General features: G+C 32.5%; 1 protein-coding gene across 1 annotated transcript in view; it reads left to right on the top strand.

Annotated features, from left to right (window-relative positions):
• LOC119609145 (Down syndrome cell adhesion molecule-like protein Dscam2) overlaps positions 1-26495 on the top strand; it is a 92258-nt gene extending 65763 nt beyond the window's left edge. Inside the window, exons 20-31 of the mRNA XM_037963859.1 lie at positions 952-1095; positions 7274-7582; positions 11146-11301; positions 13962-14141; positions 14244-14618; positions 14814-14939; positions 19385-19700; positions 20406-20569; positions 24191-24436; positions 24550-24837; positions 25085-25301; positions 25856-26495. Of these exons, the coding sequence (XP_037819787.1) occupies positions 952-1095; positions 7274-7582; positions 11146-11301; positions 13962-14141; positions 14244-14618; positions 14814-14939; positions 19385-19700; positions 20406-20569; positions 24191-24436; positions 24550-24837; positions 25085-25301; positions 25856-26153 (2819 nt within the window). The 3' untranslated portion in view covers positions 26154-26495. The remainder of the gene's footprint in view (positions 1-951; positions 1096-7273; positions 7583-11145; positions 11302-13961; positions 14142-14243; positions 14619-14813; positions 14940-19384; positions 19701-20405; positions 20570-24190; positions 24437-24549; positions 24838-25084; positions 25302-25855) is intronic.
• Positions 26496-27578: the final 1083 nt, after the last annotated feature.

Below are 27578 nucleotides of genomic sequence, written 5' to 3'. Positions count from 1 at the left end.
TTTTGTTGGTTGTCTAAATGTTTATATGTTTTTACTCTTAAGACAAACATATCCAGAGCCTATTTAAATGTGTGTACCGTCAGTGTATCATGAGATCAGTAAGTGTTTTTTCACAATAAAATCCTATTGGATACAAATATCGAGTGTATCTAAAGTGTAGCTATACAAGATCAGCGAGTGGCTTGACTTGCGCGATGTTCATCTGATTAAATCGATATCTGCACGAGGGCAAACAGTTGATTTACTGCTTTTTCTAAACACCCCGTAAATGACATGAATGATCGACTTCTCGGTACTTGTTCTCTGATTTTTCCTACGCCTGCATCGATACCGATCTGAAAAAGAAAAATATGTAGTATCACACATCACAACCGGAGAAACCATTTACGTTTTGAACCGCCAGTATAGAATTGATCAAGAAGACAAGAAGAGCAGAGGAAATTCGGGCTGTGGAACTCAGCTCTCTTTGAAATTCTGATCAGTTGTACCAAATTTGGCAACATAAAACCTATTCTTTCAAATTTGCTTAAACGCTAAAGATATTGTATCTCAAACCACTGTGCATTAGCAATAAAAAATAGTTTGTTTTTTCTAGGTTCTAAAATAGTACATTTCTTATGCACTCTATACACAGACATACTTACGTATTAGCGTTTATAGTAAGTAAATATGAGTTTCAGCCATAAGGATTTACTCTAAACATTTTTATAGTTTTACGTATTTTTTTTTTTGCAATAATGCTAAAAGCATCCCCACCATCATTATACATACATACATACATATCTTACGCAATAGCAAATGAGAAAAAAAATCATATTGTATTTTACATTTTAGTATTAATTTTTTATCCTTTCTCTATTTCTTTTCCTATACATACATATATATATATAACTATAAAACAACAAACCCTTCCGTGTTACTGTTTGGCAACAAAAAATAACAACATAATAGTGCCGGAAGCAGCACCGCAACATGTCAACTGTACTGCATTATCATCACAGAGTCTAAAAATATCATGGCTGGAGCCACCACTGCAATTTCATGGTGGCATAATTCAGGGCTATAAAATTTTATACCGACCGATTGTGAATCAAAGTGAGTTTAAGTGTATTTCTTGTTTGTTTTTATATTTCTTAGAAATACATACATACAAATCGAAATCAAATATTCAAAGCATGTGTAAGTATTTAAGTTTAAATTTAAAGGAATGATGTGATATTTGGAAATAGCTAACGGATTTATTTAGAAATTTAAATGTAATCGGATTAGGTTTAATACTGCTGCCGTAAGCTATAGTATTTTTAATCACATTAACAAGGGAACATAAATTTAAAACTGTTTTCCATTAGACTTAATGTAAAAAATGGAAATTATTCTAAATATATTGAAATTAATCGAAATTAATCCTTATAAATAATCAAATTAATAATTTAATAAATTTTGATTATTTTTTTATTAATATTAGTAATTTAAGTTGCATTTAAATCGGTTGAAAACAAAATAATATTTCACTATGGTTTCAAGAAAATTTCGCAATATTGCATAGCTTGAGTTTGACCTTCACAGTTTTTGTGAAGACTTCAGACAAATGTTTAATATTATCTTAATTTGTATAAAAGTTTTATATAAAAAAACATAAAGAATAAGACCTATTTTCTAAAAATTGTAACAAAAAATTGTTCTTCGAAATCCTCAAACTTCAAATTGTAGGTATCGCTAATGTGTGAGAATTTCTGTGTGTGAATTTCTTAGTATTATATTCCCTTCTTAATTGTCCTTAAGTCATATGCAGATTTTTCCAAAATTGTAAAATTTGCTTAACAAAAAGTTTAAACTGCCGTCTGAGGGGTTTTCAATATATGCCTATGTCGCTGGGTTGACAATCTTTGGCCTAGTATGACTCGGGTCGTTCCGGAGCGAAGATCCAATTGTCGTGGGAACGACCCTAGTGGTGGAGGGTTTGTGCTGATGTATGTAATGCCTACTAATTGGTTCAGAATCATTTCCTGAGTCGATTCAACAATGTCCGTCAGTCCATCCATGTAAACATTGCACATTGGGGTCTCCTTTAAGTAAACTTGGCATTAAGTAAATATTTAGAAATGATTTTTTTGATAAAAATTTAATATGCCTGGAAAGATAAGACTTTTTTCTATATAACACCATCATTAGTTTTCCCATTTTTGTTGTATAGGCCTTTAGATGAAGTAGCAAAGTTTATGTTTTTATGCATATTTTTCTACATTTTTTTTATTATTTAATACCATAACTTTTTTTGTACAAATCTACCATTTAATACAAATTTCTAAAAATTTTCTTTTTCGATACTAAATATACTATTGTTGTGTATGAAAAGGTGTTATTTTAAATCATCTTTACAGACAAAGATTTAATTATTAACGACTTTTTAAGATGCTATTTTTTATAGATATTTGTGTTTTTTTTGCAAATTTTTAAAAGTCAAAAAGTACAATTTGGCCACTGATGACCTCTAAGCGTTTATATTCCAAAGATACTCTGAAATCTTTTCAACACCAAAATTAAAATGTTTGCCTCCTTTTGCCTCTACGACATTTAGGCTCACTTTTCTAACAATCCATGATATGAAAATATTTACATTTTATTTAAAATCTAATTATTGAGGGGAAATGAATTGATTTAAATAATCAGTAAAATAGTAGAAACTAGTAAAACAATGACTGGACATTCTTGCAAATAAGTTTTACAAGAATATTAGACGGAATCTGTGTGTACGGAAAAAATGCTTGATGAGAAGATTAACTCTCATTAGAGTTTGGTATCACTTAAAAGGTTTTTAAAGCTTAGTACTCCGGTATATAAACCACTTAATATGAGATTAGCGATTATTAGTTATAAAATATAGGAAATAAAAGAGCTTTTCGTATAATTCCCTATCAAAACCCTATATAACTGTAAACAGAACCTTCCCTAAAAAAATCAAAAAAAAAATCCAGAAGATGCATTAACTTTAGTCTTTCACAAAACTAATTAGGATATTAAGTGCAACTTTTTTTTTACTTCATATCTAGAGGACTTCCTCTATCCATCGAAACACATAATTTATACCAAAACTTTATAGCTTAGTTTTTTTTCAGGGAAACCGCACTGTGCATTGTAATTAAAATGCAGCTTGAGTTTCAAGATAATGTGATGAAATTTGGCATATACGTTTCTTTTGACCCAAGGACGTAATCTAGCCTCCATAGAGCAGTACCTTCTGAGTAAATGCTACTGTTGATTTTTGTAATGACCTATACAAAGTTCCCCTCACAAATTCACTTGAATTTCCTCTTCTAATTTTATGCGGATCGATTCATATCTGACCCAAGCCCCCCCCGAAAAACATCAAACAGACTTACTCTAGGTATACGGGTGTCTAAGGTCCGCATATCCTTATACCCATCCCACAGTCACACCTCTATAATCCCGAATTATAGACATTAGCGAGCATCAGTCTTCCCGCGAATTTGGGTTTAAATCACAGCCACAACGTGCACCCCGGACCTCTCCAGTAACCGATCCCGTGATACCAGATTATGTGGTTCTCTGGTTCGACCCCATGTCAAATCATTCCAAGAAAAGGACCTCTAGGACATTTTTTTTAAGGAATTAAAGGAAATTTTATTTAAACTCTAAATAAAATTTCCTTTAATTTTTAAGTGGTCACAATGTCCATTGACATTATGTCACTTTTGAGATTGTTATATTGTCCGTGGACCCAACTTAAAAAATCGATTTGAATAAAATTTTGCACCAAGGTTAGTATGTACTATTGGATAGTACGGCATACACACAATTTTCAGCTCTATGGGTCGAGAACTGCCGGAGTTAGAAGGGGGTAAAAGTTGGACATTTTGGTCATACTGTTTTTTTTTTCATTATTTTAACACGGTGATGTCATTGGAGGCAAGTACTTACCACAAACGATTACAAGTAATTAGTAAAAGTAGTCATTTTAAATGGCAAGAAAAAACGTATACAGCTTCTATATCTTCACTAGCAAGATGACTAATAAATTAATAACACATTGTTAGTAAGAACTTTTTAAACTACTTCTATGTAATCCAGACGATATGTTGTAGTCATTGAAAAGTATGTTGTTAGGTAAGTAATTACAATTGAAAGCCATTACCCAGTTTTTGCTGGGTATTTTTTTTTTTTTTTTTTTTTTTTAATTAAATACTAAAATTGTTTATTTCCTTTTATTTTATTTGTTGGTTTGATCTCGGTTTGTCTATTAAACCATTATTTTTCAACATATGAATATTTTAAATTTTTATTTATTTAATAGCTTTTAGTATTTGCTTAACTTGGTTTTTTTTTTAGTTTTATATCATTTGATGATAGTTGACTTTACGTTTAATTTTTTTTCTTTATTTGTAGTAGAAATAAAAAAATAAATTCTACAAGTGCACTTGTATACCAATAATAATTTTGAAATTGAACTTACCTTTGTTAAATTGATTTTTTTTGTTTTCTGTGTTATTTTTATTAGTATTTGTCGGTATTTGGTGTATTTGTTGTGTGTTTATTTGGTGGTCCTTTTGTATGTTTTTAAATATACATATGTATTTGCATACATATGTATGTATGTGCTGTAAGTTTCGGTTTAAAATTTCACATAACTTTTCAATTAGTCATTTCATTTTTGTATAATCTGTAAAACTGTGTGTTTGTCGGATTATTTTGAATTTTGGATTTGTGTGGTTATAATTGTGGTCAAGTATTTTTTTAGATTACTTTTTCGTATTAAATTTTTTCTGGATATCGAAAATACCAATTTAAATCAAATGATTCCCAGTTCAGTTCAGGTTATGCTGATATTGTGTAAATACAATTTTGTAAGTGCAATGAACTTTCAATAGAAGTGATGAATTAGAAGAAAAGTTTTAAAGTGCAAATGTCTGATACAGTCTGAAGGTTGGTAAGGAATTTAAAGGATTTTTATACCCTACACCACTTTAGTAGGGAGGGTATATTGGGTTTATGCTGATGTTTGTAACACACAATAATATTGGTCCTATACCCACCTTAAAGTATACTAATCGGCTTAGAATCATTTTCTGTCCGTTCGTCCTTCCTTCCGTCCGTCCGTCCGTCTGTCTGTCTGTCTGTCTGTCTGTCTGTCTGTCTGTCTGTCTGTCTGTCTGTCTGTCTGTCTGTCCATGTAAACCTTGTAATCAAACTACAGCAATATTGAAGATAATTCAATGAAATTTGGTACATGATCTTCTGTTGTCCCAGGGACGAAGCCTATTGAAAATGGTTAAGATCGGTCCATTATTTCACCTAGCCCCCGTACAACTGAACCCCCGAATAGGGTTTGTAAGAATTGTAATCAAACTACAGGTCGCAATTTTGGAGATAATTCAATGAAATTTAGTACCATGATCGTCTATGGTACCGGAAACGAAGCCTATTGAAAATGGTTAAGATCGGTCCATTATTTCACCTAGTCCCCATACAACTAAACCCCCGAATAGGGTTTGTAAGCCTTGTAATCAAACTAAAGGTTGCAATTTTGGAGATATTTCAATGAAATATAGTACCGTGATCGTCTATGGTACCGGAAACGAAGCCTATTGAAAATGGTTAACATCGGTCGATTATTTCACCTAGCCCCCATACAACTGAACCCGCCGAATAGGTCTTTTAAGTTCTTAATTATGTTTAATATACTCCTATCTCGACTAAAAGCTGTAAAACCAAGTTCTATAATAGCCTTAATAACCCTCATGGATTTTATAATTATAGGGCCTCATTTGACCCTAGCCCCTACAAAAGTCCTCTTCAAAATTTGACTTAAATGTTCACAATTTTATTCCACAATAAATGGCTTAAGTATATCTGAGACGAGGTACAGACTGTCGAGAGTTTTAACGTGAGCACCTGCCTTGACGGCCTTATCTCACGGTAGTCTTTTTCATCCACTGGGTAGACTTGAGAACGGTCTACCATCGCCCCTTTTTCTTCAATGAAGAACTCAGGTGGCAGTTTTTCTACATTGGCTTTGACCGGTCCATGCACAAGTACTTTGCTGGAGTACTCGAGCTATCTAATCTCTTGTCAAAGTAGTCACGTTAGGGAAAGACAGGTGTCATGAGCAAGCTCAATCTACCCCGACATAATGTCGCCCAACCACACTACTATGGCTCTGTAGATTCGGCAACAGCACCTAGAGACGTAACCGGTGGACCGAAGCACGATCCATCAATAAGCCGTAGACATTGTTCTTACTCACAGTGACACGCTGTGGTAATTCTGATATGAACAGAGTTTACTCTGAACATATCTGGACAAGGAAGGAAAATTTAATGCTATCACTTGTATATGATACCTTTCATCCATCATCATTCAACCCAGCACACTTCTCATTTATCCGACACATTCATAAGAGAAAAACATACGACATACTCATTTAGATGTACGGGTGGACGAGGCCCGCATACCTCTACATTCATCCCTTATCATATACAATTGACACCAACCCATTTCCAACGCTTAGTCCCACAGTCACTCCTCTGTGGGGTATCTGTTGTTTTTGGCAACAGCACCGAACTTATCCCGAAATATTGACTATTATCATGCATCAGTCTTTTAACCGCAACTTACTCTCCCCTCGAATTTGGGTTTAAACCACGGCCAGGACATAGTCCTGCGGGCAACTGGCCACCCGTAGTACCAGATTATGCGCTGCTCTGGTCTGACCTCTGGCAATCTATGCAAGGACTAAGACAGGCAGTAGACTGTAACCAATTTTTCAGTCCCGGTAAGACTGGAGGTATTGGCCACCTCTTTATAGCCCGGGATTGCAATAACACCAAGGCGGAGGTCTCGCCAAGGTAACATGCCCCCCGGAGGGGGGGGGGGTGACAAGGTACAATTCAACTTAAATGCTTCATTTAGAAAACTAAATCGTTTTATTTTTGTAACAGGTGTAGGGTATACTTTAATTTCTTACTTGTTTATGATAAGCTTAATATAGCTTATTAAAGTTGAAAACTTAGCTCTCTCTATAATAAATAAGTTTTTATATAACTTTCCCCAACATTTCTATTAAACAATAACAAATATTTAAATTTTCTAAATCCTGAAGACTACTAAACAATAATAAAAGTAGAAGATGAAATAACAACTAAAAGAAAATTAAAATTGCATTTGTGACTTCCCCTTTAATACACTTGAATTTGATTTTCTTTTTTTTTTATTTTCTTCTTGTTCTTTTTGTCTTCTTTTTTTATTCACTTTGCAGTTGATTTTCCTGCTAAATTGGAAATAAAACGTACATCGAATCTGGAAACATTTCTACACACTCTACACAAAGCAACCAATTACTCAATACGAGTACTGGCGTATACGGCTACGGGTGATGGTATCGCCAGTCAACCGTTATATTGCCAAACAGAGGATGATGTACCCGATGCACCAGCCTCTATAAAAGCAGCAGCCTTAACAGCAGATTCCATTTTGATTTCGTGGCTGCCACCAAGAAATCGCAATGGCATTATAACACACTACACTGTCTATTCGAGAGAAGCCGGTCGTAAAGGACAAGCCAAATGTAAGTATGCTTTAAATGTTTAACACTTTTTAGGGAGAGTAACTATTTTCTTGAATTTTTTTTTATACTAAATAAATTTCATCTATTTTTTTAGTATTTAGTAGTAGTTGTAGAGTTATAAATTCCAATAACTTTAAGTGAATGTTGTGGGTAGTGGAAATGCAAAAAAAAAATATCTAAATGGTGATAGAAAAAGTTTCATTTCATTCCCTTAGTTTTTCCCAGTTTTTTTTTTTGGTTTAGCTGTGAAAGAGTCATGAAAGGTGCAGTAATAAACTTCTTCACTTGAAGGTCTTATTTTTTTTTTCTCCCATTTAAAGTCATCATCGTACGCAGCAGATCTTTTTTCTTCAACACAGTAATAAAAGTTGTAGAAAATATATATATATATTTTTTGTTATTTTTTTTTTACCATCATTTTGATACTCTTAGTTTTATTAGCCAAACTTTTGGCTGTAGATTTCAAAATAAATAAAAGTTTTGGCATTTAATTTCAATTTAATGCTGTTCAAGAGCTAGATGGAAAAAAATATTGCAAAAGTATGCGTTTGAACGAAAAAAAAGTTCTTAGTTTTTGTTGAAATTTATTTTGTTGATAGACAAATGATTTGTCAGCATAATTAACAGATAATTTAAGTAAAATCTTAATTGTATTTTATTACTAGTAGCAAGAAGAAATAAATGTTATATTATTCAATGTTAGGTGTGCCAAATTTAACAAAAAATTTCAGGCATTTAAAGATTTTAACTTTAGCTCAGGTTAAACCTTTAAATACTGCGATTTTTGTTTAATTGTGATAATTGGCTATAATTACGATCTTTATTCTTGTCAACGCCAACTATACCTAAAATTCCATTTGTAAGAAATGGGGTCTTTAGCCAGATATATGTGTGGTAAGCTGGATTTACACATCGGTTTTTAGGCCTATTCTTTATTATTGATGCTTTTTCGACTGAGAGGCCTTGAAAACGGTCAGGTAGAGATATATATTCATATATGTATATTCATCCAAGACTAAAGGTGTGCATTAAATGCGCTGTAAGCACTACAACACAAATACTGTACGAAACGTTTCTACTTGATCAGGATAATATTCTCTGAGGAATGATTATATATAATGAATAGGGACAAATGAATGCCGAAGTACTTTACATGAGTACCTGTCGTGTTGGCCTATCTCACGTTGGTATTTTTCAACCACTGGGTGAGCTTTGTGATGACTCATCATCGTCCCTTCAATCTTCAATGAAGAAATCAGGTGGCAATTTTTGTACATGGCTATAGCTGGTCCATGTACACGCACTTTGCTCAAGTACTTGAGCTATCTAATCTCTGACACCGTTGCTTAACTTCCGATATGTTAAACATCACTTTCATTTACAACCACACAGATGGGATGGCCTCTATTGTTTCGGCAACAGCATCTAGAGACGTAACCGGTAGACCGAAAGACGAATCCATCAAATAAGTCGAGACTTTGTTCTTACTCACAGTGACACACTGTGGTAATTCTGATATGAACACTGTTTACTCTGAACATATCTGGACAAGGAAGGAAAATTCAGTGGTATCATTTGTATATGATACCTTTCATTCATCATCATTCAACCCAGCGCACTTCTCATTCATCCGACACATTCATAAGAGAAAAACATACGACACACTTATTCTAGGTAAACGGGTGGATGAGGTCCGCATACCCCGTATACAATTAACACCAACTCATTTCCAACGCTTAGTCCCACAGTCACTCCTCTGTAGGGTATCTGTTGTCTCGGCAACAGCACCGAACTTATCCCGAAATATTGACTTTACCTTACATCAGTCCTTTAACCGCCAATTACTCTCCCCGCGAATTTGGGTTTAACCACAGCCACTACGTGGATCCCGAAGGAACCTCAACCAACTGACCAGCCAGGACATAGTCTTGCTGGCAACTGGCCACCCGTAGTACCAGATTATGCGGTTCTCTGGTTAGACCCTATGTCAAATCATACCAAGGACTAGCCGAGGAATGAAGTGACATTACCAGCTTATAGTCCCCGGGATTACAATACACCATGATGGGATCAATCATCATGGAAACATGGCCCGGGGGAAAACGAATAGGGACAATTAGCTTACTTACCATAAACTGTTCGGGGGGTATGAAGTATTTACTGACGCAACTATTCACTGATCCCTGACGTACATACCCAGCAAAAACATAGTAATGACTTGCACTTACTCAACAACTTTCTTTTCAATGACTACTACATACCGTCAGTAATACTTAGAAGGAGTCTAGTAATTACTTACAATCAATACATCATATAAGTATTTACTTGTCAGCATTGACATATTGTTTTTGAACTTAATTTTTAACATCCACCCAAAACGAAAAAAATATTTTTTGTGAAAACTAATAGTAAACGCTCAGAAACAAAACTCCTTACTTAACTTAATAAGTACTTATCTAACTCCTATTTGTAAGCGAGCGTTGCAAGTACTTCTCTCTTATGTCATCATCACAATATTAACATTTTAACCCCTTAATTTTCAATGTAATTTTTTGGGCATGTATACACCCAACTTCTGCAGTCTGTTATAAGATGTTGCGGAGCTATAGACGATTGAACATATATGTAAGTAATATGTTATGTTTAAGTTGATCTTTCGGATAGGAACTTCAACTTCAAGATTTTACTTTAACATGACCTTTTTTCAAACATTAATTATAGTTTAATTTCAGATATTTATGTACAAGAATCAGATCAGTCTGATAATATTGTATGTATGTAGATCTTAATTGATGATTTAATCTTCAATAGACCAATTCCGACGTCAGTACAAGAATCAGATCAGTCAGATTATATTGTATGTATGTAGGTCTTAATTGATGATTTAATCTTCAATAGATCAATTGCGGCTTCAGTGATAGATCTTTAATTATTCTAATATTCTAATCAGTAGTCTACTTTTAGATTCAACAGATAGATCGTTCTAATTTCATCTCACATCTATGATCTTATTCATATTTAGACTTGTTTGTATATAAAGTATTTATGTAGAATTTAATCTTAAATCCGATTATCCCAAAAAAGACAAGACAAAGCCTATTGAAATAGATCATATGTACAAAATTTCTTTCTGTTGTTAGTCAAATGTCAGCTACAATAAACCTTTAATAAGTCCTCAGTGAGGAAGAATCAAAATTTATTGGAAATAATTCAGATATTTTTAAAGAGCTCGGGAGGGAATTTAACATTGTTTTGAATAGAGGTGGCGCTACAGAGCATCATTGACTTCAATTTGGAGTCTTTAAAGTTTAAACAATTCAATAAACACTTCCACCGTTCGCTTTTTATTAAACCTCATATTTAGGGACAATTTATTAACAATGACAAATTAAATCACCAGTTCTTATAAATTTAATCCATTTGTTTTCTACAATTTTCATTATATTAAAACGAAAACAAAAAAAAAAAAAACAAAAAAAACAACCATAAACTCCCTCAATCTATATACATATGTATATCGGTGCAATAAATGAATGAATGATACTACTGATACATTATTCCAGCTCATATGGTTCGTGTCGATGAATCTGGTTATCCGGTTACATATGAGGCACGTGGTTTGGCTGAAAATCAAATGTATGAATTTTGGGTTTCTGCTTCAACATCTGTGGGCGAAGGAGAGCCAACATCTGTGGTAGCACAAGCCACAAATACACGTGGTAAGTTGAAAATTGAATTTCAATTCAATTTTATTTTATTTTTATTGTAATTGTAAATGTGTATGTAAGAGTAAGTGTGAGTGTCTGTATAATTTGCTCACTTTTGTTGTTTTTTTCTTTTTTTTTCATTTTTTATATATATTTTATACTGTCCAATCATTTAGTATTACAGATTAAATATATAAATATACTCACACACAAATCAGATAGACAGACATACCGACAATTTCACCCAGTATTTAATTTATACCATTACAAATGTGAAAATGTAGATTGAAATTTACTCGTATATATGTACATACATATGTATGTAAAAACATACTTCTGTTTGTATCTAGTTACGAGTACTGTTTTGCTGTTATTGTTGTCGTTTGTTTTGGTGTATTGTATAATTTATTTCCATTTAATTAATTGGCAATACTAGTACTAATTTTTGTATTATTATTGCTACATTTACATTTTCCATTTATTATTCTATTTTATTATTTCAACTTAATTTTTTATTAGTAAAATCTTTTGTTCCTTCTCGATTTGGATGGGAGAGCGTGGAGTTTTATTTAAAATTTATTATAATGTTCGGGAGGAAAAAGAGATTGAGATTTGTGGACAGAAAATACTGTTGTTATGTAATTCAGAGAATTACATTAAGTAGAGGATTATTTCTCTTTTACATGAAAATAAGTTTATTGATTGGATGGATAAATACATACAAATCTGTTAAGGTAAAACGTAAATGTATGGATAACATAACAAACGAGAGACTTACAGTCGGGCACTTCGCATCGTTTAAAAAAATTTAGGAAAAGTTGATCAGTTCGGAATGAGGTAAGTCCCTTAAAACCAGACTTACACATTTCTTACATAATGTAATAGTAACTAACTACTAACTACTAACTAACTAACTACTAACTACTAACTAACTACTAACTAACTACTAACTAACTAACTACTAACTAACTAACTAACTAACTAACTAACTAACTAACTAACTAACTAACTAACTAACTACTAACTAACTAACTAACTAACTAACTAACTAACTACTAACTAACTAACTAACTACTAACTAACTAACTAACTAACTAACTAACTACACCTACTAACTAACTAACTAACTAACTAACTAACTAACACTAACTAACCTACTAACTACTAACTAACTACTAACTAACTAACTAACTAACTAACTAACTAACTAACTACTAACTAACTAACTCTAACTAACTAACTAACTAACTAACTACTAACTACTAACTAACTAACTAACTAACTAACTAACTAACTAACTAACTAACTAACTAACTAACTAACTAACTAACTACTACTAACTAACTACTAACTAACTAACTAACTAACTAACTACTACTAACTAACTAACTAACTAACTAACTAACTAACTACTAACTAACTAACTAACTAACTAACTACTAACTAACTAACTAACTACTAACTAACTAACTAACTAACTAACTAACTAACTAACTAACTAACTAACTAACTAACTAACTACTACTAACTACTAACTAACTAACTAACTAACTAACTAACTAACTAACTAACTAACTAACTAACTAACTAACTACTAACTACTAACTAACTAACTAACTAACTAACTAACTAACTAACTAACTAACTAACTAACTAACTAACTAACTAACTAACTAACTAACTAACTAACTAACTAACTAACTAACTAACTAACTAACTAACTAACTAACTAACTAACTAACTAACTAACTAACTAACTAACTAACTAACTAACTAACTAACTAACTAACTAACTAACTACTAACTAACTAACTAACTAACTAACTAACTAACTAACTAACTAACTAACTAACTAACTAACTAACTAACTAACTAACTAACTAACTACTAACTAACTAACTAACTAACTAACTAACTAACTAACTAACTAACTAACTAACTAACTAACTAACTAACTAACTAACTAACTAACTAACTAACTAACTAACTAACTAACTAACTAACTAACTACTAACTAACTAACTAACTAACTAACTAACTAACTAACTAACTAACTAACTAACTAACTAACTAACTAACTAACTAACTAACTAACTAACTAACTAACTAACTAACTAACTAACTTATTTCGAAAATTTTATCATTTTCAATTCACCTATTTGACCATAGTAGCACAAACAAAATATTTTAAGAATCCTTGAAGGCACTTTTCGATATAAATTTTCGATTTATTGACCCCATAATGAAAATTGTATTTTTTTGTTTAAACTGTTTTCAAAGATATTTTTGTTGCTGAGACCACCTTTTCTCACAAACCTATTAATATTCGGATTGCTTATTTGTCTTTGAAATACCATCTTTAAAGACTTACTTACTTTTCACCATAATTATTGAAACTTTTGTTAAACGGACTATATTCGACGAATACAAAACTTTTGTAATACAAATTTTGACCTGTTTTTATACAAAAAAAATTACATACATTTCGCTTCGATCACATCTACAGCTCATGAGTAATATCAACTAAAAAATTGTAAATTTTTTCGTGGACTGGCCTTATACATATACTTATGTAAATTAATGATAGCTTATTTTTTTTCAAAACACAACGATAATCCAAATTTAATATTTTATCATCCAATTTTCAAATCATTTCACACCATTCTTTTCAGCACCAGCTCGTATTGCTTCATTTGGTCAATTGGTGCGTAAAGCAGTGGGTACCGGCTTAATATTGGAATGTTTAGCTGTTGGAAATCCTACACCCCGAGCAAGATGGCTGACAAGAGATAGGCCAGTAACATTTAGTCCTTTTTATGAAGTGACAAATGAAGGAAATTTGAAAATACACCGTAAGATGCAAAAAACACACAAAAATTTCCTTATTACTTTCTTACTTTGTACTTTACATTTGACAAACATATCCATGTATATCTATTTTATCTTAACTACAGGAGTTGAAGGAAGCTTATCAGGAAATTACACATGTACAGCGAACAATCTTTTTGGCAGTGATGAAATACAATATCAAGTGATTGCCATGAAACCACCAGCCTCACCACAAATCATTGTACAATATGCTTCAGCCGATAGTATACGCGTTAGTTGGGATCCACCCGATGATGGTGGTGCACCATTGCAGGGTTATTCCATATCATATCGAGTGGCTGGCGAGACTTGGTCTCAAACGGAATTGATGCCAGAAAATAATGCCTACACAATAACAGGTTTGAAGTGTGGCAATCAGTATATCATTAAAATGTCTGCACATAATATTGTTGGGGATGGCGTGTCGAGTGAGGAAATTAATGTCTGGACAAAGGGTAAAGGTAAGTAAAAGGGTTTTGTTTTCCAAAACATATTAAGGGATTTTCATTAATAAAAAACCAACATGTTTGATACTATTTTAAATTTCTAATAAATATGTTTGGTTTTCTTTCTTTGCCTGTAATAAATCATCATCAAAGTTTTGTAATTCTATTATAAAATTGTACTTTGTTTTTTGTTCACGTTTCTCATTTTAGCCTCGCAGGCTCCCAACAGCAATGAACTAATTGCAACAAATGCATCATGCGTTAATTTGAAATTGTCAGCCTGGAATAATGGCGGTTGTCCAATTCATCATTTCTCTATTGAACATCGTCCTCTGGGTAAGTTTGTTCATGCATTACACATTTATACATATATTCCAAATACATACTAATATATACATTATGAATTCGTACACATGAACGTACATGTGTATGTATGTATGTTTTTGAACGTCATTAAAATCACTAGTTGTTTTAACTAGTTGTCTTTATTGCATGTGTTTGTTGGTTGATTATTTATTGTGGTTTTAACCACAACTAACTAAAATACTGCACTCACTACTGCAGCTATCTCTCATACTTTGCTCCGCCATTCATGTGTTCATTCGTTCCTGTATCGGTCAGTCGTTTGAGGCTAAACAACCCTGACAGTGGTAATGTGGAACAGTGTCATTTTTAATATATAGAAAAATGTATATTGCAGTTGTTATCTTAAAATAATTGGTAATAACTTTAGAGGGTCCTAAGTTTTAGATAAAATTTTTCTTCGGTACGAAAAGATCGAATTTTACATCGTTAGGATTGTAGCAATTACAGTGGGTCCAGTAGATAAAAATATCCTCCTTATTCGATTGCGTTAGACTATTCTAAATGGTATATAAATTACAAAAAGATACATTTTAAGATAACCATTTAATTACTTAGTCCCACTGTAATGTTGTTAGTAATTGAATTCTAGTTTCATGTTTACTCAAATATACACACGCAACACGATGCGTTGTGGTCTTTGTGGTTTGGATTTAAACAAATTTTTGTTTTTTTTTTTTGTTATTACTGTTGCATGCATTTTGTCTCCTGCCTAACAACTAGCAAACCCAAATGTCAGTTTAATTTTTTGCTAAAATTTCCAAATGCGTGCGTGACTTTGAATATTGTCATTTATTTAAACAAAACAAAAAACTTAAAAGGACAAATTAATAAATTTTCATTAAATATTTTATTTTAATTAAAAACTATTTTTACCCAATACTATCAAGGGAAAATATTTATGTGGTTGGTAATTGAAATACATATATGTATGTATATGACAGTACTTAGAAAATAATGGAAGGAGATAACTTAAATATAAAAGGGAATTTAGTTATATTTAATGTACAGCTGACCATAAGGTTGAATTTTTATGAATTCTAGTTAATTTTTTGGTCGATCATATCCAAAAGATCAAGGAGGAATATTTGATGTAATATGAAAAACATAAATCCGGATGACGCACGTTTTTACATATCAGTATTTTTGAAGCAGTTCATCTTGCTTGAGACACTTAATATGAATCGGTTACGATCCGCTTAATATGAATCAGCGACAACCGGATGATATCCAAGCCCTCATAATGAATAAGCTCCTGGTGATAGTAGTGTTTTTTTGTTTCTAGCTTAGCTGTTACATAACTTTTCGTTTTGGTACATATTACCTTGTTCAATCGACCTCCAATTTGTGTTATTGCATTCCGGGGTATAAACTGCTACAAATACTTCTAGTCTTATCGGGGTAATAAACTAGATGAATCGTTGTAGTCAGATAAGAGAGAATCAGACAAGGGAATCAGATAACCTAGTACTACGAGAGTCGGTTGCCCGCAGGATTCGTCCCCTATCGATTATCAACTAAGGTCCGTTCCTGGTACACCTCCATTGTATATTCAGATACCAAACTAATGTTGGGTTTCCGCATACACCGTAATCGACGCCGATAACTGAAACTGAAAAACGTTGGTGTTCGTCACTGTTTCGTCTCTAATTTTTTAAACAGAAATTGAAACGAAATTATTTTTAGTTGTTGTAAAATTGAAAATTGTGTATGTGTTGGTAAAATACTATTAAATTTTAAAAATTACAAAGGAAATTTGATCTTTTGTTCATGTTAATTTTCTTTAATTTCGAAATAAAAATTAATTTGAATAATTTCGTTGATACAGCACCGACCTTAAATGACCTGTTTTTTTTTTTGCTGATCGGTGTCGTTTCGTTCCTAATTTTCGTTGATGATTTCTGAAACGAACTTTTTCCGGTGCAAATGTATGGAATTTCGTTTTTGGTGCCGATTACGGTGTATGCGGAAACGTAGCATAAGCGAATTCATCCCTGTCAGCAAGAACGAAGTCTTAGCTTATTGACGAAGATTATACTTCTGTCTACCAAACCTGAAGATTGCTGGATAGAAAGCAACAGATTATATAGCTCAATTATTTCGCAAAGTGATTTTATATGGACCGGCGTCAGGGTGGCCATTTGATCGTACTAGTAGGTCAGTTGGTTGAGGTTCCTTTGGAATCCACGTAGTGGCTGGGTTTTAAACCCAAAATCGTGTAATAGAGAAAATGTGTTAAAGGATTGAAGCAGGGTGAAATAATAATATTTCTGGATAAGTTTCAATTCTCGTTCCTAGTTTCTAGGAGCGGTACAAACCACAGAATAGGCTGTGGATTAATACAATATCGGAAAAGAGCTGATGGAACAAAGATTGGGTGTTGGATGTTGGTTGACTCTTAGATACTTGTATCTAATGGAAGAAATTGGTGAGAAAATTCTGAATAAATGTTGAAAATGCTGGATGTCGAAAGTTGAATAAGTTGAGATACATTAATCTTTGTTTTTATCGGTGATTCTCCTTCATGGTCGGTTTTGTTTGGAGTTTATTTATGTCAGTGTCATTCTCGAGATTATGGTTTCACCAGGTGCGTTTGAGCAAAACTCTTTCTTTTGATTCCACCGGTATGTCTCCACCTTGATAGCTCGAGTATTCCAACAAAGTGCTTGTTCATGGACGGGCAGAACCATGCACAAAAATTACCATCTGAGCGTTCTTCATTGAAGTCTCTAGACCACTGTGAAAAAAGTCGTCTATGAAGGTGTTCACGTAAAGCACTTCTTCATTCTTAAAGTATGATCTCTTTTACATTATCCCGGGCTGATGACAACCATAAATTTGTCGTAACCAAGTGATTAACTTTTTATCAATAAGGGGGACTAGTAAACGACGGACAGCTCGAGTACTCCAACAAAGTTCTTGTTCATGGACGGGCAGAACCATGCACAAAAATTACCATCTGAGTGTTCTTCATGGAAGTCTCTAGACCGCTGTGAAAAAAGTCGTCAAGGAAGGTGTTCACGTAAAGCACTTCTTCATTCTTACAGTATGATCTCTTTTACATTATTCTGGTCTGATGACAACCATAAATTTTTCGTAAGTCAGAAAAGAACCAATTGAAAGATTTTATTCGAACGTTATGTTCTGATCTTTGGATGGAAACCAAGGCTGTATGATTTCAATCCCGTTATACCCTATTTTATGAAGCATTATGAAGTCACGGGTTCATGGGAATAAGTCCTATTTAAGAGTTACACAGGTCGACAAAATTTGAAAAAAGTCGAAACCCTGAGATCAAGTTAGACATTTCCAAAGGTTTGAATCCGAATCAGATTTTCTTACATCTAGGAAAACGCCATTTTTTGGCGCTTTTTGAGACGTTATAACAGTGCCAAGACAACTTTATTTATAAAATGTTAGATATCATATGAAAGTCCATTTTATCAGCTATAAAAAAAGGCTTAACATCAGACATATCTTCTTTATACTTGGAGTTATCTTCATCTTAAACTTTAAAATTCATGGGTTTTCGGTATGCTCATGGTATTTATAACTCACACTACTATAATGCGGAGGGTATTATGCTTTATAAATATTGTTTATAACGAAAAAATATATTGAATCCACGTCTATCTGAGGGTATTCAAATCGACTCAAAATCAATTTCTGATTCGATTTAACGATGTCTCTCTGTCCGTCCGTCAACTTCAACTGATGATATCTCAACAACTACAGTAGATTTTTGAAGAATTCAAAAAGTATATTTAAGATATGTCAGATGTTAAGCATGTATTTTAAAGTTTACAGAATCGACTTTCAGATGCCATACAACATTTTATAAATAAAGTTGTCTTGGAGCTATAATAACATTTCAAAAAGCGCCAAAAATTGCGTTTTTTTCAAACTTCAGGACACGATATCTAAAATCTTAACATGAATTGGACCCAACCAGATTATCATCGCTGATACATGTTATAGCAAAACAATGAATTTTTTTCATTTTTAGAATTAAGCAAAATTTATTTTAAATAAATTCACCAAAACTTAACATATTGACGTGTACACGACTTAATAGTATAAATTTTTTTTTTATAAACGAATCAAGTATCATGAAATCTAATACAAGCATTTTCCTATGTATCACTATTATTCATTTATAAACAAATACCCTCAAGGATTATTTCTATATATTGTTTTAGAGCAACTTTGGGGAATAGCAATACCAATAACATAAAATAAAAGGAATTTCCGTTTTAAATTGACAATATTGTAACTTTTACATAAATACATACATGTGTATGTATGTACATGTTAAAATATGCAGAAAAAAAAATCATCCATTTATATTTTACTATATTTTTTCTATATATTTATTAAACATTTTGTTATATTTTTTGTCTATTTATTTGCGCTTGTAGGTGACATCCGTTGGACGGTTGTAACATCTGACATTTCCAATGCAGAGGAGAATCGTGAAAATTTAATATTTTGTGATTTTCTACCAGCAAAATGGTATCAATTGCGCATCTCTGCCACAAATGATGCTGGCAAAACAACCGAACACTATCATTTTGCCACAACGAATATTGATGGTGTAACGATACCACCGCCCTCTGTCTTTCCCTCCGAAAATGACCTGATGAACAATCTGATAAATGCAACAAATCCAACAAATGGTGATTGGTTATCGACATTAATTGTTATCGTTATAATAACGGTGGCGATAATAACGATGTAAGTTTTTAATTGTCTTTACGGAGAAATGATAAAATGTGTTATTATAGAATAACGATTTTTTACATAATTTTAACGAAGAAATAGTTTAAGATATAAATTTCTTTAATTTAACTTAGCAGAGCCAAATTTCATTAAATTATTTCACCTTTTCATTAAAAAAAAACTATTCTACAAATCTTTGCCTTTGAAGTTACTATCAATTAAAGACACGCTTTAATCTTTTAACTTTTGTGAAACTAGTAGACAAAAAAGAAAAAATTAATTAATTTTTTTCTCCATCATCTTCTTAAACTGTCAACAATAAAATATAGTACAGCAACTATTTCAACATAAGAAAAACTAACGAATTAACTTTTGTATGCTCTGTAATTAGTCCTCTTCCTTTGGCAATTTCTTTTCCTGCTACTTCTTAATATTTCTTTAAGTTCTTGTAAAAGAAGAAAATAATAGAAAATATAAAACAGAACAAAAAAAAGAATAGACAGAAACTAGAAGAATCAACTAATTCGCACGTTTTTAATTATGTGCCATTTTCTAACAATTTTTTTCTATATTTTTTTTTGACCTAACATTTTCCGTTTTTCACCCATTATTTTTGTTTTTTTTCTTGCTTCTACGTTTATGTTTTATTTCCTGGATTTCTGTGTGTGTGTGTCTAAATGCGGATGTGTGTTGGTTTGTGTCTGTGCGTTTAACCCTTAGAGCCTTAACAATTAAACATCGTCGCACACTGTGTGGCCCCATGACTGAGGGTTATGAATCCAGAACATTACCAGGCGACTACAAAGAAGACCATGACAATCGTCGTAATCAGCAAGTGTATAGTGCTTCACCCGTAAAAACCGTGGACAAAGGAAACGAATCAGGTAAGTTAAGCGAGAGATGGATAGACAGACAGACTAAATGAAGTAAATGAAAAACTAACGTTGGGTGTGAGCAGATTATAATAATCTAGTAAAATGAAGTTAGTTGAATAGTTACGTATTCTTATAGATGTGTTTTATATAAATCGTATAGTGAGTAAAATTTGAAAAAGAGCAGTTCTGCATTGGATACGTTTTTATTAGCAATAAAATTCTTTTAGGTTTTTTGCCTTCAATATAAAATTCTAGACTTGTACTGTCAATTTGAACTGACTTTCTTTTTAAGATCTCCACTAGGACATTAAAGCTTTAGTGCATTGTTCCAAATCTAGTGTATAATTAGCCATTCAAACACGGCTCAATAATTTCAAGTACATATCTCTTTCGAAATATTTCATCGTCAGATATTCAGAAACTCAGTTTCTTGGACTTACAGACTAGACTATAGACTAGACTATAGACTAGACTATAGACTAGACTATAGACTAGACTATAGACTAGACTATAGACTAGACTATAGACTAGACTATAGACTAGACTGTAGACTAGACTATAGACTAGACTATAGACTAGACTATAGACTAGACTATAGACTAGACTATAGACTAGACTATAGACTAGACTATAGACTAGACTATAGACTAGACTATAGACTAGACTATAGACTAGACTATAGACTAGACTATAGACTAGACTATAGACTAGACTATAGACTAGACTATAGACTAGACTATAGACTAGACTATAGACTAGACTATAGACTAGACTATAGACTAGACTATAGACTAGACTATAGACTAGACTATAGACTAGACTATAGACTAGACTATAGACTAGACTATAGACTAGACTATAGACTAGACTATAGACTAGACATAGACTAGACTATAGACTAGACTATAGACTAGACTATAGACTAGACTATAGACTAGACTATAGACTAGACTATAGACTAGACTATAGACTAGACTATAGACTAGACTATAGACTAGACTATAGACTAGACTATAGACTAGACTATAGACTAGACTATAGACTAGACTATAGACGACTATAGACTAGACTATAGACTAGACTATAGACTAGACTAGACTATAGACTAGACTAGACTATAGACTAGACTAGACTATAGACTAGACTAGACTATAGACTAGACTATAGACTAGACTAGACTATAGACTAGACTATAGACTAGACTATAGACTAGACTATAGACTAGACTATAGACTAGACTATAGACTAGACTATAGACTAGACTATAGACTAGACTATAGACTAGACTATAGACTAGACTATAGACTAGACTATAGACTAGACTATAGACTAGACTATAGACTAGACTATAGACTAACTATAGACTAGACTATAGACTAGAACTATAGACTAGACTATAGACTAGACTATAGACTAGACTATAGACTAGACTATAGACGAGACTATAGACTAGACTATAGACTAGACTATAGACTAGACTATAGACTAGACTATAGACTAGACTATAAGACTAGACTATAGACTAGACTATACGATAGACTATAGACAACTATAGACTAGAACTATAGACTAGACTATAGACTAGACTAGTAGACTAGACTAGAGACTAGACTATAGACTAACTATAGACTAGACTATAGACTAGCCTATAGACTAGACTATAGACTAGACTAATAGACTAGACTATAGACTAGACTATAGACTAGGACTATAGACTAGACTATAGACTAGACTATAGACTAGACTATAGACTAGACTATAGACTAGACTATAGACTAGACTATAGACTAGACTATAGACTAGACTATAGACTAGACTATAGACTAGACTATAGACTAGACTATAGACTAGACTATAGACTAGACTATAGACTAGACTATAGACTAGACTATAGACTAGACTAGACTAGACTATAGACTAGACTATAGACTAGACTATAGACTAGACTATAGACTAGACTATAGACTAGACTATAGACTAGACTATAGACTAGACTATAGACTAGACTATAGACTAGACTATAGACTAGACTATAGACTAGACTATAGACTAGACTATAGACTAGACTATAGACTAGACTATAGACTAGACTATAGACTAGACTATAGACTAGACTATAGACTAGACTATAGACTAGACTATAGACTAGACTATAGACTAGACTATAGACTAGACTATAGACTAGACTATAGACTAGACTATAGACTAGACTATAGACTAGACTATAGACTAGACTATAGACTAGACTATAGACTAGACTATAGACTAGACTATAGACTAGACTATAGACTAGACTATAGACTAGACTATAGACTAGACTATAGACTAGACTATAGACTAGACTATAGACTAGACTAGACTATGACTAGACTATAGACTAGACTAGACTATAGACTAAACTATAGACTTGACTATAGACTTGACTATAGACTAGACTATAGACTAGACTATAGACTAGACTATAGACTAGACTATAGACTAGACTATAGACTAGACTATAGACTAGACTATAGACTAGACTATAGACTAGACTATAGACTAGACTATAGACTAGACTATAGACTAGACTATAGACTAGACTATAGACTAGACTATAGACTAGACTATAGACTAGACTATAGACTAGACTATAGACTAGACTATAGACTAGACTATAGACTAGACTATAGACTAGACTATAGACTAGACTATAGACTAGACTAGACTATAGACTAGACTATAGTACGAAATATACATTGTCACCCTTAACTATAGGATTCTTATTTGAGGTTTCCTTGAACCAGATTTGTACTTAGGTTTGCTCTCATTCTTCAGCTTTTCGGGAGATCTGATCCTCTTTGCTTTAAATATTGCCCTGGGGCTTACTCACTAAATATGATTATCTGAAGCATCTTCTTCAACATCCTGCTCTGTACTCCAAAAATCCGCTTTTTTGTTGTAGATAGTTCATCATAGCTGTGCTGTTACTCATCTCCTTTAACCGTTCCTTTAAATTATAATTTTTGGCATTTGGTATGATGGTGTTGCTGTCATCTGGGGATGCAGAGTCGGAAGTCTCACCTATATATAAAGGCCTGGAGATCTGCTCGAGTATATACTTCTCTTTAATTTAACGCATTGTCCAACACGGAGACCTATGTATTTTATAAATATTTTCAATTTTTCATAAATACTCCTTCAACTTAAATGCTCCTAATAAAATTTCAAATACTGCTTTGTTACCCAAAGCACAATAAAACTATGAGTTATAAAAAAAGAGAATGTAACCACTGACAGTTACAATAATACACTCTGTAACTGTTTTTTGCTTTGCAAATGAAAAACAGAAAAACAATAAATAGAGTAAAAAAACTAAAAAGCAAACGGAGAAAAAACGTGATATCCTGACGAAGCACGTAGTACTTAAATCTTTTTTACATCTTTGCTCATTTTTTTGTTCTATCCCTATGATTCTGGTTTTTAATGGATTTTTTGTTTCCTTTAACCATACTTTGTCTGAGCTACTATTTCATTTTCTATTCCTTTTTTCTCTCATTTTATGTTTATTATTATAATGTGGTACGTTTACTGCGTGCCTTATGGAATATTGTGGTAACTTGGCTGCTTTGACTGGCGGGATGAACTAAATAGAAATGTATGAGATTTCGCCATATGCCACGTTTAGTGTTAATGGTGGCCGGACGGGAGCACCCGCTAAAACTCCAACACGCGGTGTTGCTGCCTCACCCATGGACTATACAATGCAATTTAAAACATTTGGCCATCCAGAAGGAGAAAATCTCAATGCCACTGCATATCCATTACTGCCATCTTCAGGATTTGGTCATGTCAAATCGAAATCATCGTGGCACAAGCAACGCTATTACAACACAGATGGTAGGTATTGGGGGAGCAATGAAAAGTAAAATCAAACCGTTAGATTTCTGCTTACTATACGAGGAGATAGTTGGAATGAAAGTAATATTTAAAACTAATTTTGTCACTTACAGATGAATCGACTTTAAGTAAATCAATGACTATGGCCATTGGCTCCCAGTCGGGTCATATGAAAAAATCTTCACGTAACGATAATGGCCGTAGTGGCAATAAAAGCAATAGCAGCAGTAGCGGTGGTGGTGGAGGCGGCAGTAGTGGTGTTGGTAGTGGTGGCAACAATGGTGTTGGCCATTGTGAATCAGAATCGGATACGAGTATTAGTCCTAGTACTGAATTTTCAAATATGCCTACTTATAGAGTTCCTTGTAAGTCACGCAACAGTGATGGTCGTAGTGGAGTAGGTGTGTACTCACACAAGCACACATACACTCACACATACACAAAACTGTGGACACATATGAAATAAGGCAAAGCAAACACAAAGGCAAATGATTGAAAAATTATAGTTTTAAGAAATCTTTTTTCAAATGATGAGAAATCACTTTAAAAATTACACGCCTCTGTGTTTGCGGGTTTCAGATAACTATGAAAAAATATAAAAAAAAATTTTTTTTCTTTTTGTTTTTTTTTTTTAAATTTTATCTACAGATATGTTTCGTCCTGACTCTTCGACGGAATCGAATAATGATCAATCATCCCCTGTGGACAGACGCCTAAATGGCCAAAGATATGGCAAGGATAATGTCGGTTCTACTTCTTCGGCCGATAAGCGTGCCAATCGCAATCGTAAACATCAACAACAGCAGCAGCAAATAAATGCCAAGGATTCTTTGGAGCGCCGTTTATGTCCTGGTAGTAACAACAGGTAGTTCAGGTACCTAAACCCCAAAACAAACCCAAAAAATAAACAAATTTCAATTTTGTTTTGAACTCACTAAAAGTCATCTTTTACATAATATTTATGAAATATTCATAATAATTAAGAAATTTTTGTTTGAAAGTTTTATCGACTTCATTAATCAGTTTTTTTGGTAAAAATCCATTTTGTTGATGTTATTAGGTAGGTAGTACGCTAAGTATGGTTTTGTCTGGGAGAAATAAGAACTCAAAGTTTTTCGCGTCCCAAGTTCGGCATAAGACTAGGCTTGTAACCGTTTAATAGTGGTGAAAACTAACAGTAAAAAACTCATTTCGGTGACGTTTTCTTTGCGGTAACGATATTTATATTAATTTGAGGAACGGCATAATTTATAAACTTAATTCATTTAATCATGCATTAAAAGGAGTTCTCCAAAATATCTCTAGAATATTTGAAAATAATAATTTTCTAATTATAACAAATTATTTTTCATAAAAATTATATTTATCTTTTAACAAAATAACTAACTTCAACCTCTTTTCTATCTCATTCTTCCATAGCTTAGACAGTGAGGTTAACAATTCGGAAACTTCAGCCTCAATTGCAGCCACAATTGCTGCTATGACCGGTGCAAATAATATGGGTTTTCGACCACCATCAGGATTTATCGATTCTCGAGAGTTCAGTGAAGCGGAATGTGATCATGAGCAACGAGCATTAGACTTGGAAGTGCAACGAGTTATGGAAAATAAAGATGGTCAATTGAGTAAGGTGGATAGAGAGGAATTAACCTCACTGTTGGCAAGATATCATGAGAAAAAGGAACAGGAACGTCAAGAATTTACCATACATGTTTAGGAGAGAGCGTAGTGCAAATTGCAAATAAAAATACAATTTAAAGTTAGTTGAAGGTAAGAGATGGTAAGAGCAAAGAATAAAAAAACGCATTTACAAAAAACGCAAAAATACTTAAATATCAAAATTTAGCAACAAAAGATATTAATAAATTGCAAAAAAAAAACAGAAACAACAAAACTCACCTAGAAACAAAATATTAAAAAAAAAACTGTATAGTTATTAAGCTATATATCTGTATAGTTATGTAAGTTAATTATTTTAAAGCTCTTTTTTGCTGCTCTTATACAAAACTAATTATAATTTATAAATTATAATAACTAAGACTCGAAAATATTTCGATAATTATAGTGCATTTATATAATTTAAATTAATTAATTTTATACTTTAAAAATATATAGGAATTTTTTCTATTGTTTTTGGAAACCTTTGTATAATATTTTATGGTAATTTAATTGAGAAAAAAAAAACACTGTTAAATATGTTGTGATATTCAATAAAGATTAAAATATAAATTATAATTAAATTTCTTTATTTACATATATATGTATATTAAAAGTATTAAAAAAAAAGTTAATTTGTGGGACATATGCTAGCTGAACGAGGTGATATGTACAAGTGTTCAATAATTGTTCCATTTTTAGACAGCTCTTGAGTTTAAGATAAAGTTTTACGTGAACGTAGCCAAGAGTGATTTGAGTTATAGTTCCGAAATTTGATGACTTGACGCAACAGTTGTGGATATGAAGCTTAAAGAAAAACTCTTACTTACATATCGCTTATTTACTACAAGACTGGTATAATTCAATTTTTGTTTTTTTAATAGACGCCTTACTAAAGCCTTTCACTAAGTTTTATCTACTTTTCAAAAATGTTTACCATTTTCGGTGTGAGAGTGGACATGGCCGACTATATGATACCCTACACCATGGGTATATTTTAAAAATTATTTATCTATATATATAAAGGAGTAGCGTTACGGACTGACTGATTCGCACAGCCCAAACGGCTGAACATAGAATCATTAAATTTTGACAGTAGATGTGTTTTTGGTTATGTAGATTCACTTTGTACATTTGGGGTTAAAAAGGAAAAAAAATAACGGGTATAACAGGATTTCTTAATTATCTTACCTAATATTAGTGATACAAGAAAAATTTTACATGCATCTACTCTTAAAATAAGCAGATGGGTGCCTGGTACTTTTTTGAAATTCGTACTTTTAAGGGATGCAAATGTGTAACAAAGGTGATTTTGGTACCTTTTTTGGCCCTTTATAACTTTTTAACTAATAAACAGAATAACATTTTTGTAAATATTTTGAATATATCTCCCAAAATTAGGAGACACCTGTTTCGTACATTTTTAAAGTTCAGTCCGTTTTGGGTGTAAAAGGGAGAAAACTGTATTTTTGGTACTATTTTTAGC

Source organism: Lucilia sericata, unplaced genomic scaffold, assembly GCF_015586225.1.
Source record: "Lucilia sericata isolate MDLA Ls3-8-SP2 unplaced genomic scaffold, ASM1558622v1 Contig000939F_arrow, whole genome shotgun sequence".
NCBI classification, from domain to species: domain Eukaryota; kingdom Metazoa; phylum Arthropoda; class Insecta; order Diptera; family Calliphoridae; genus Lucilia; species Lucilia sericata.
This window is presented reverse-complemented; position numbering and strand designations above follow the sequence as displayed.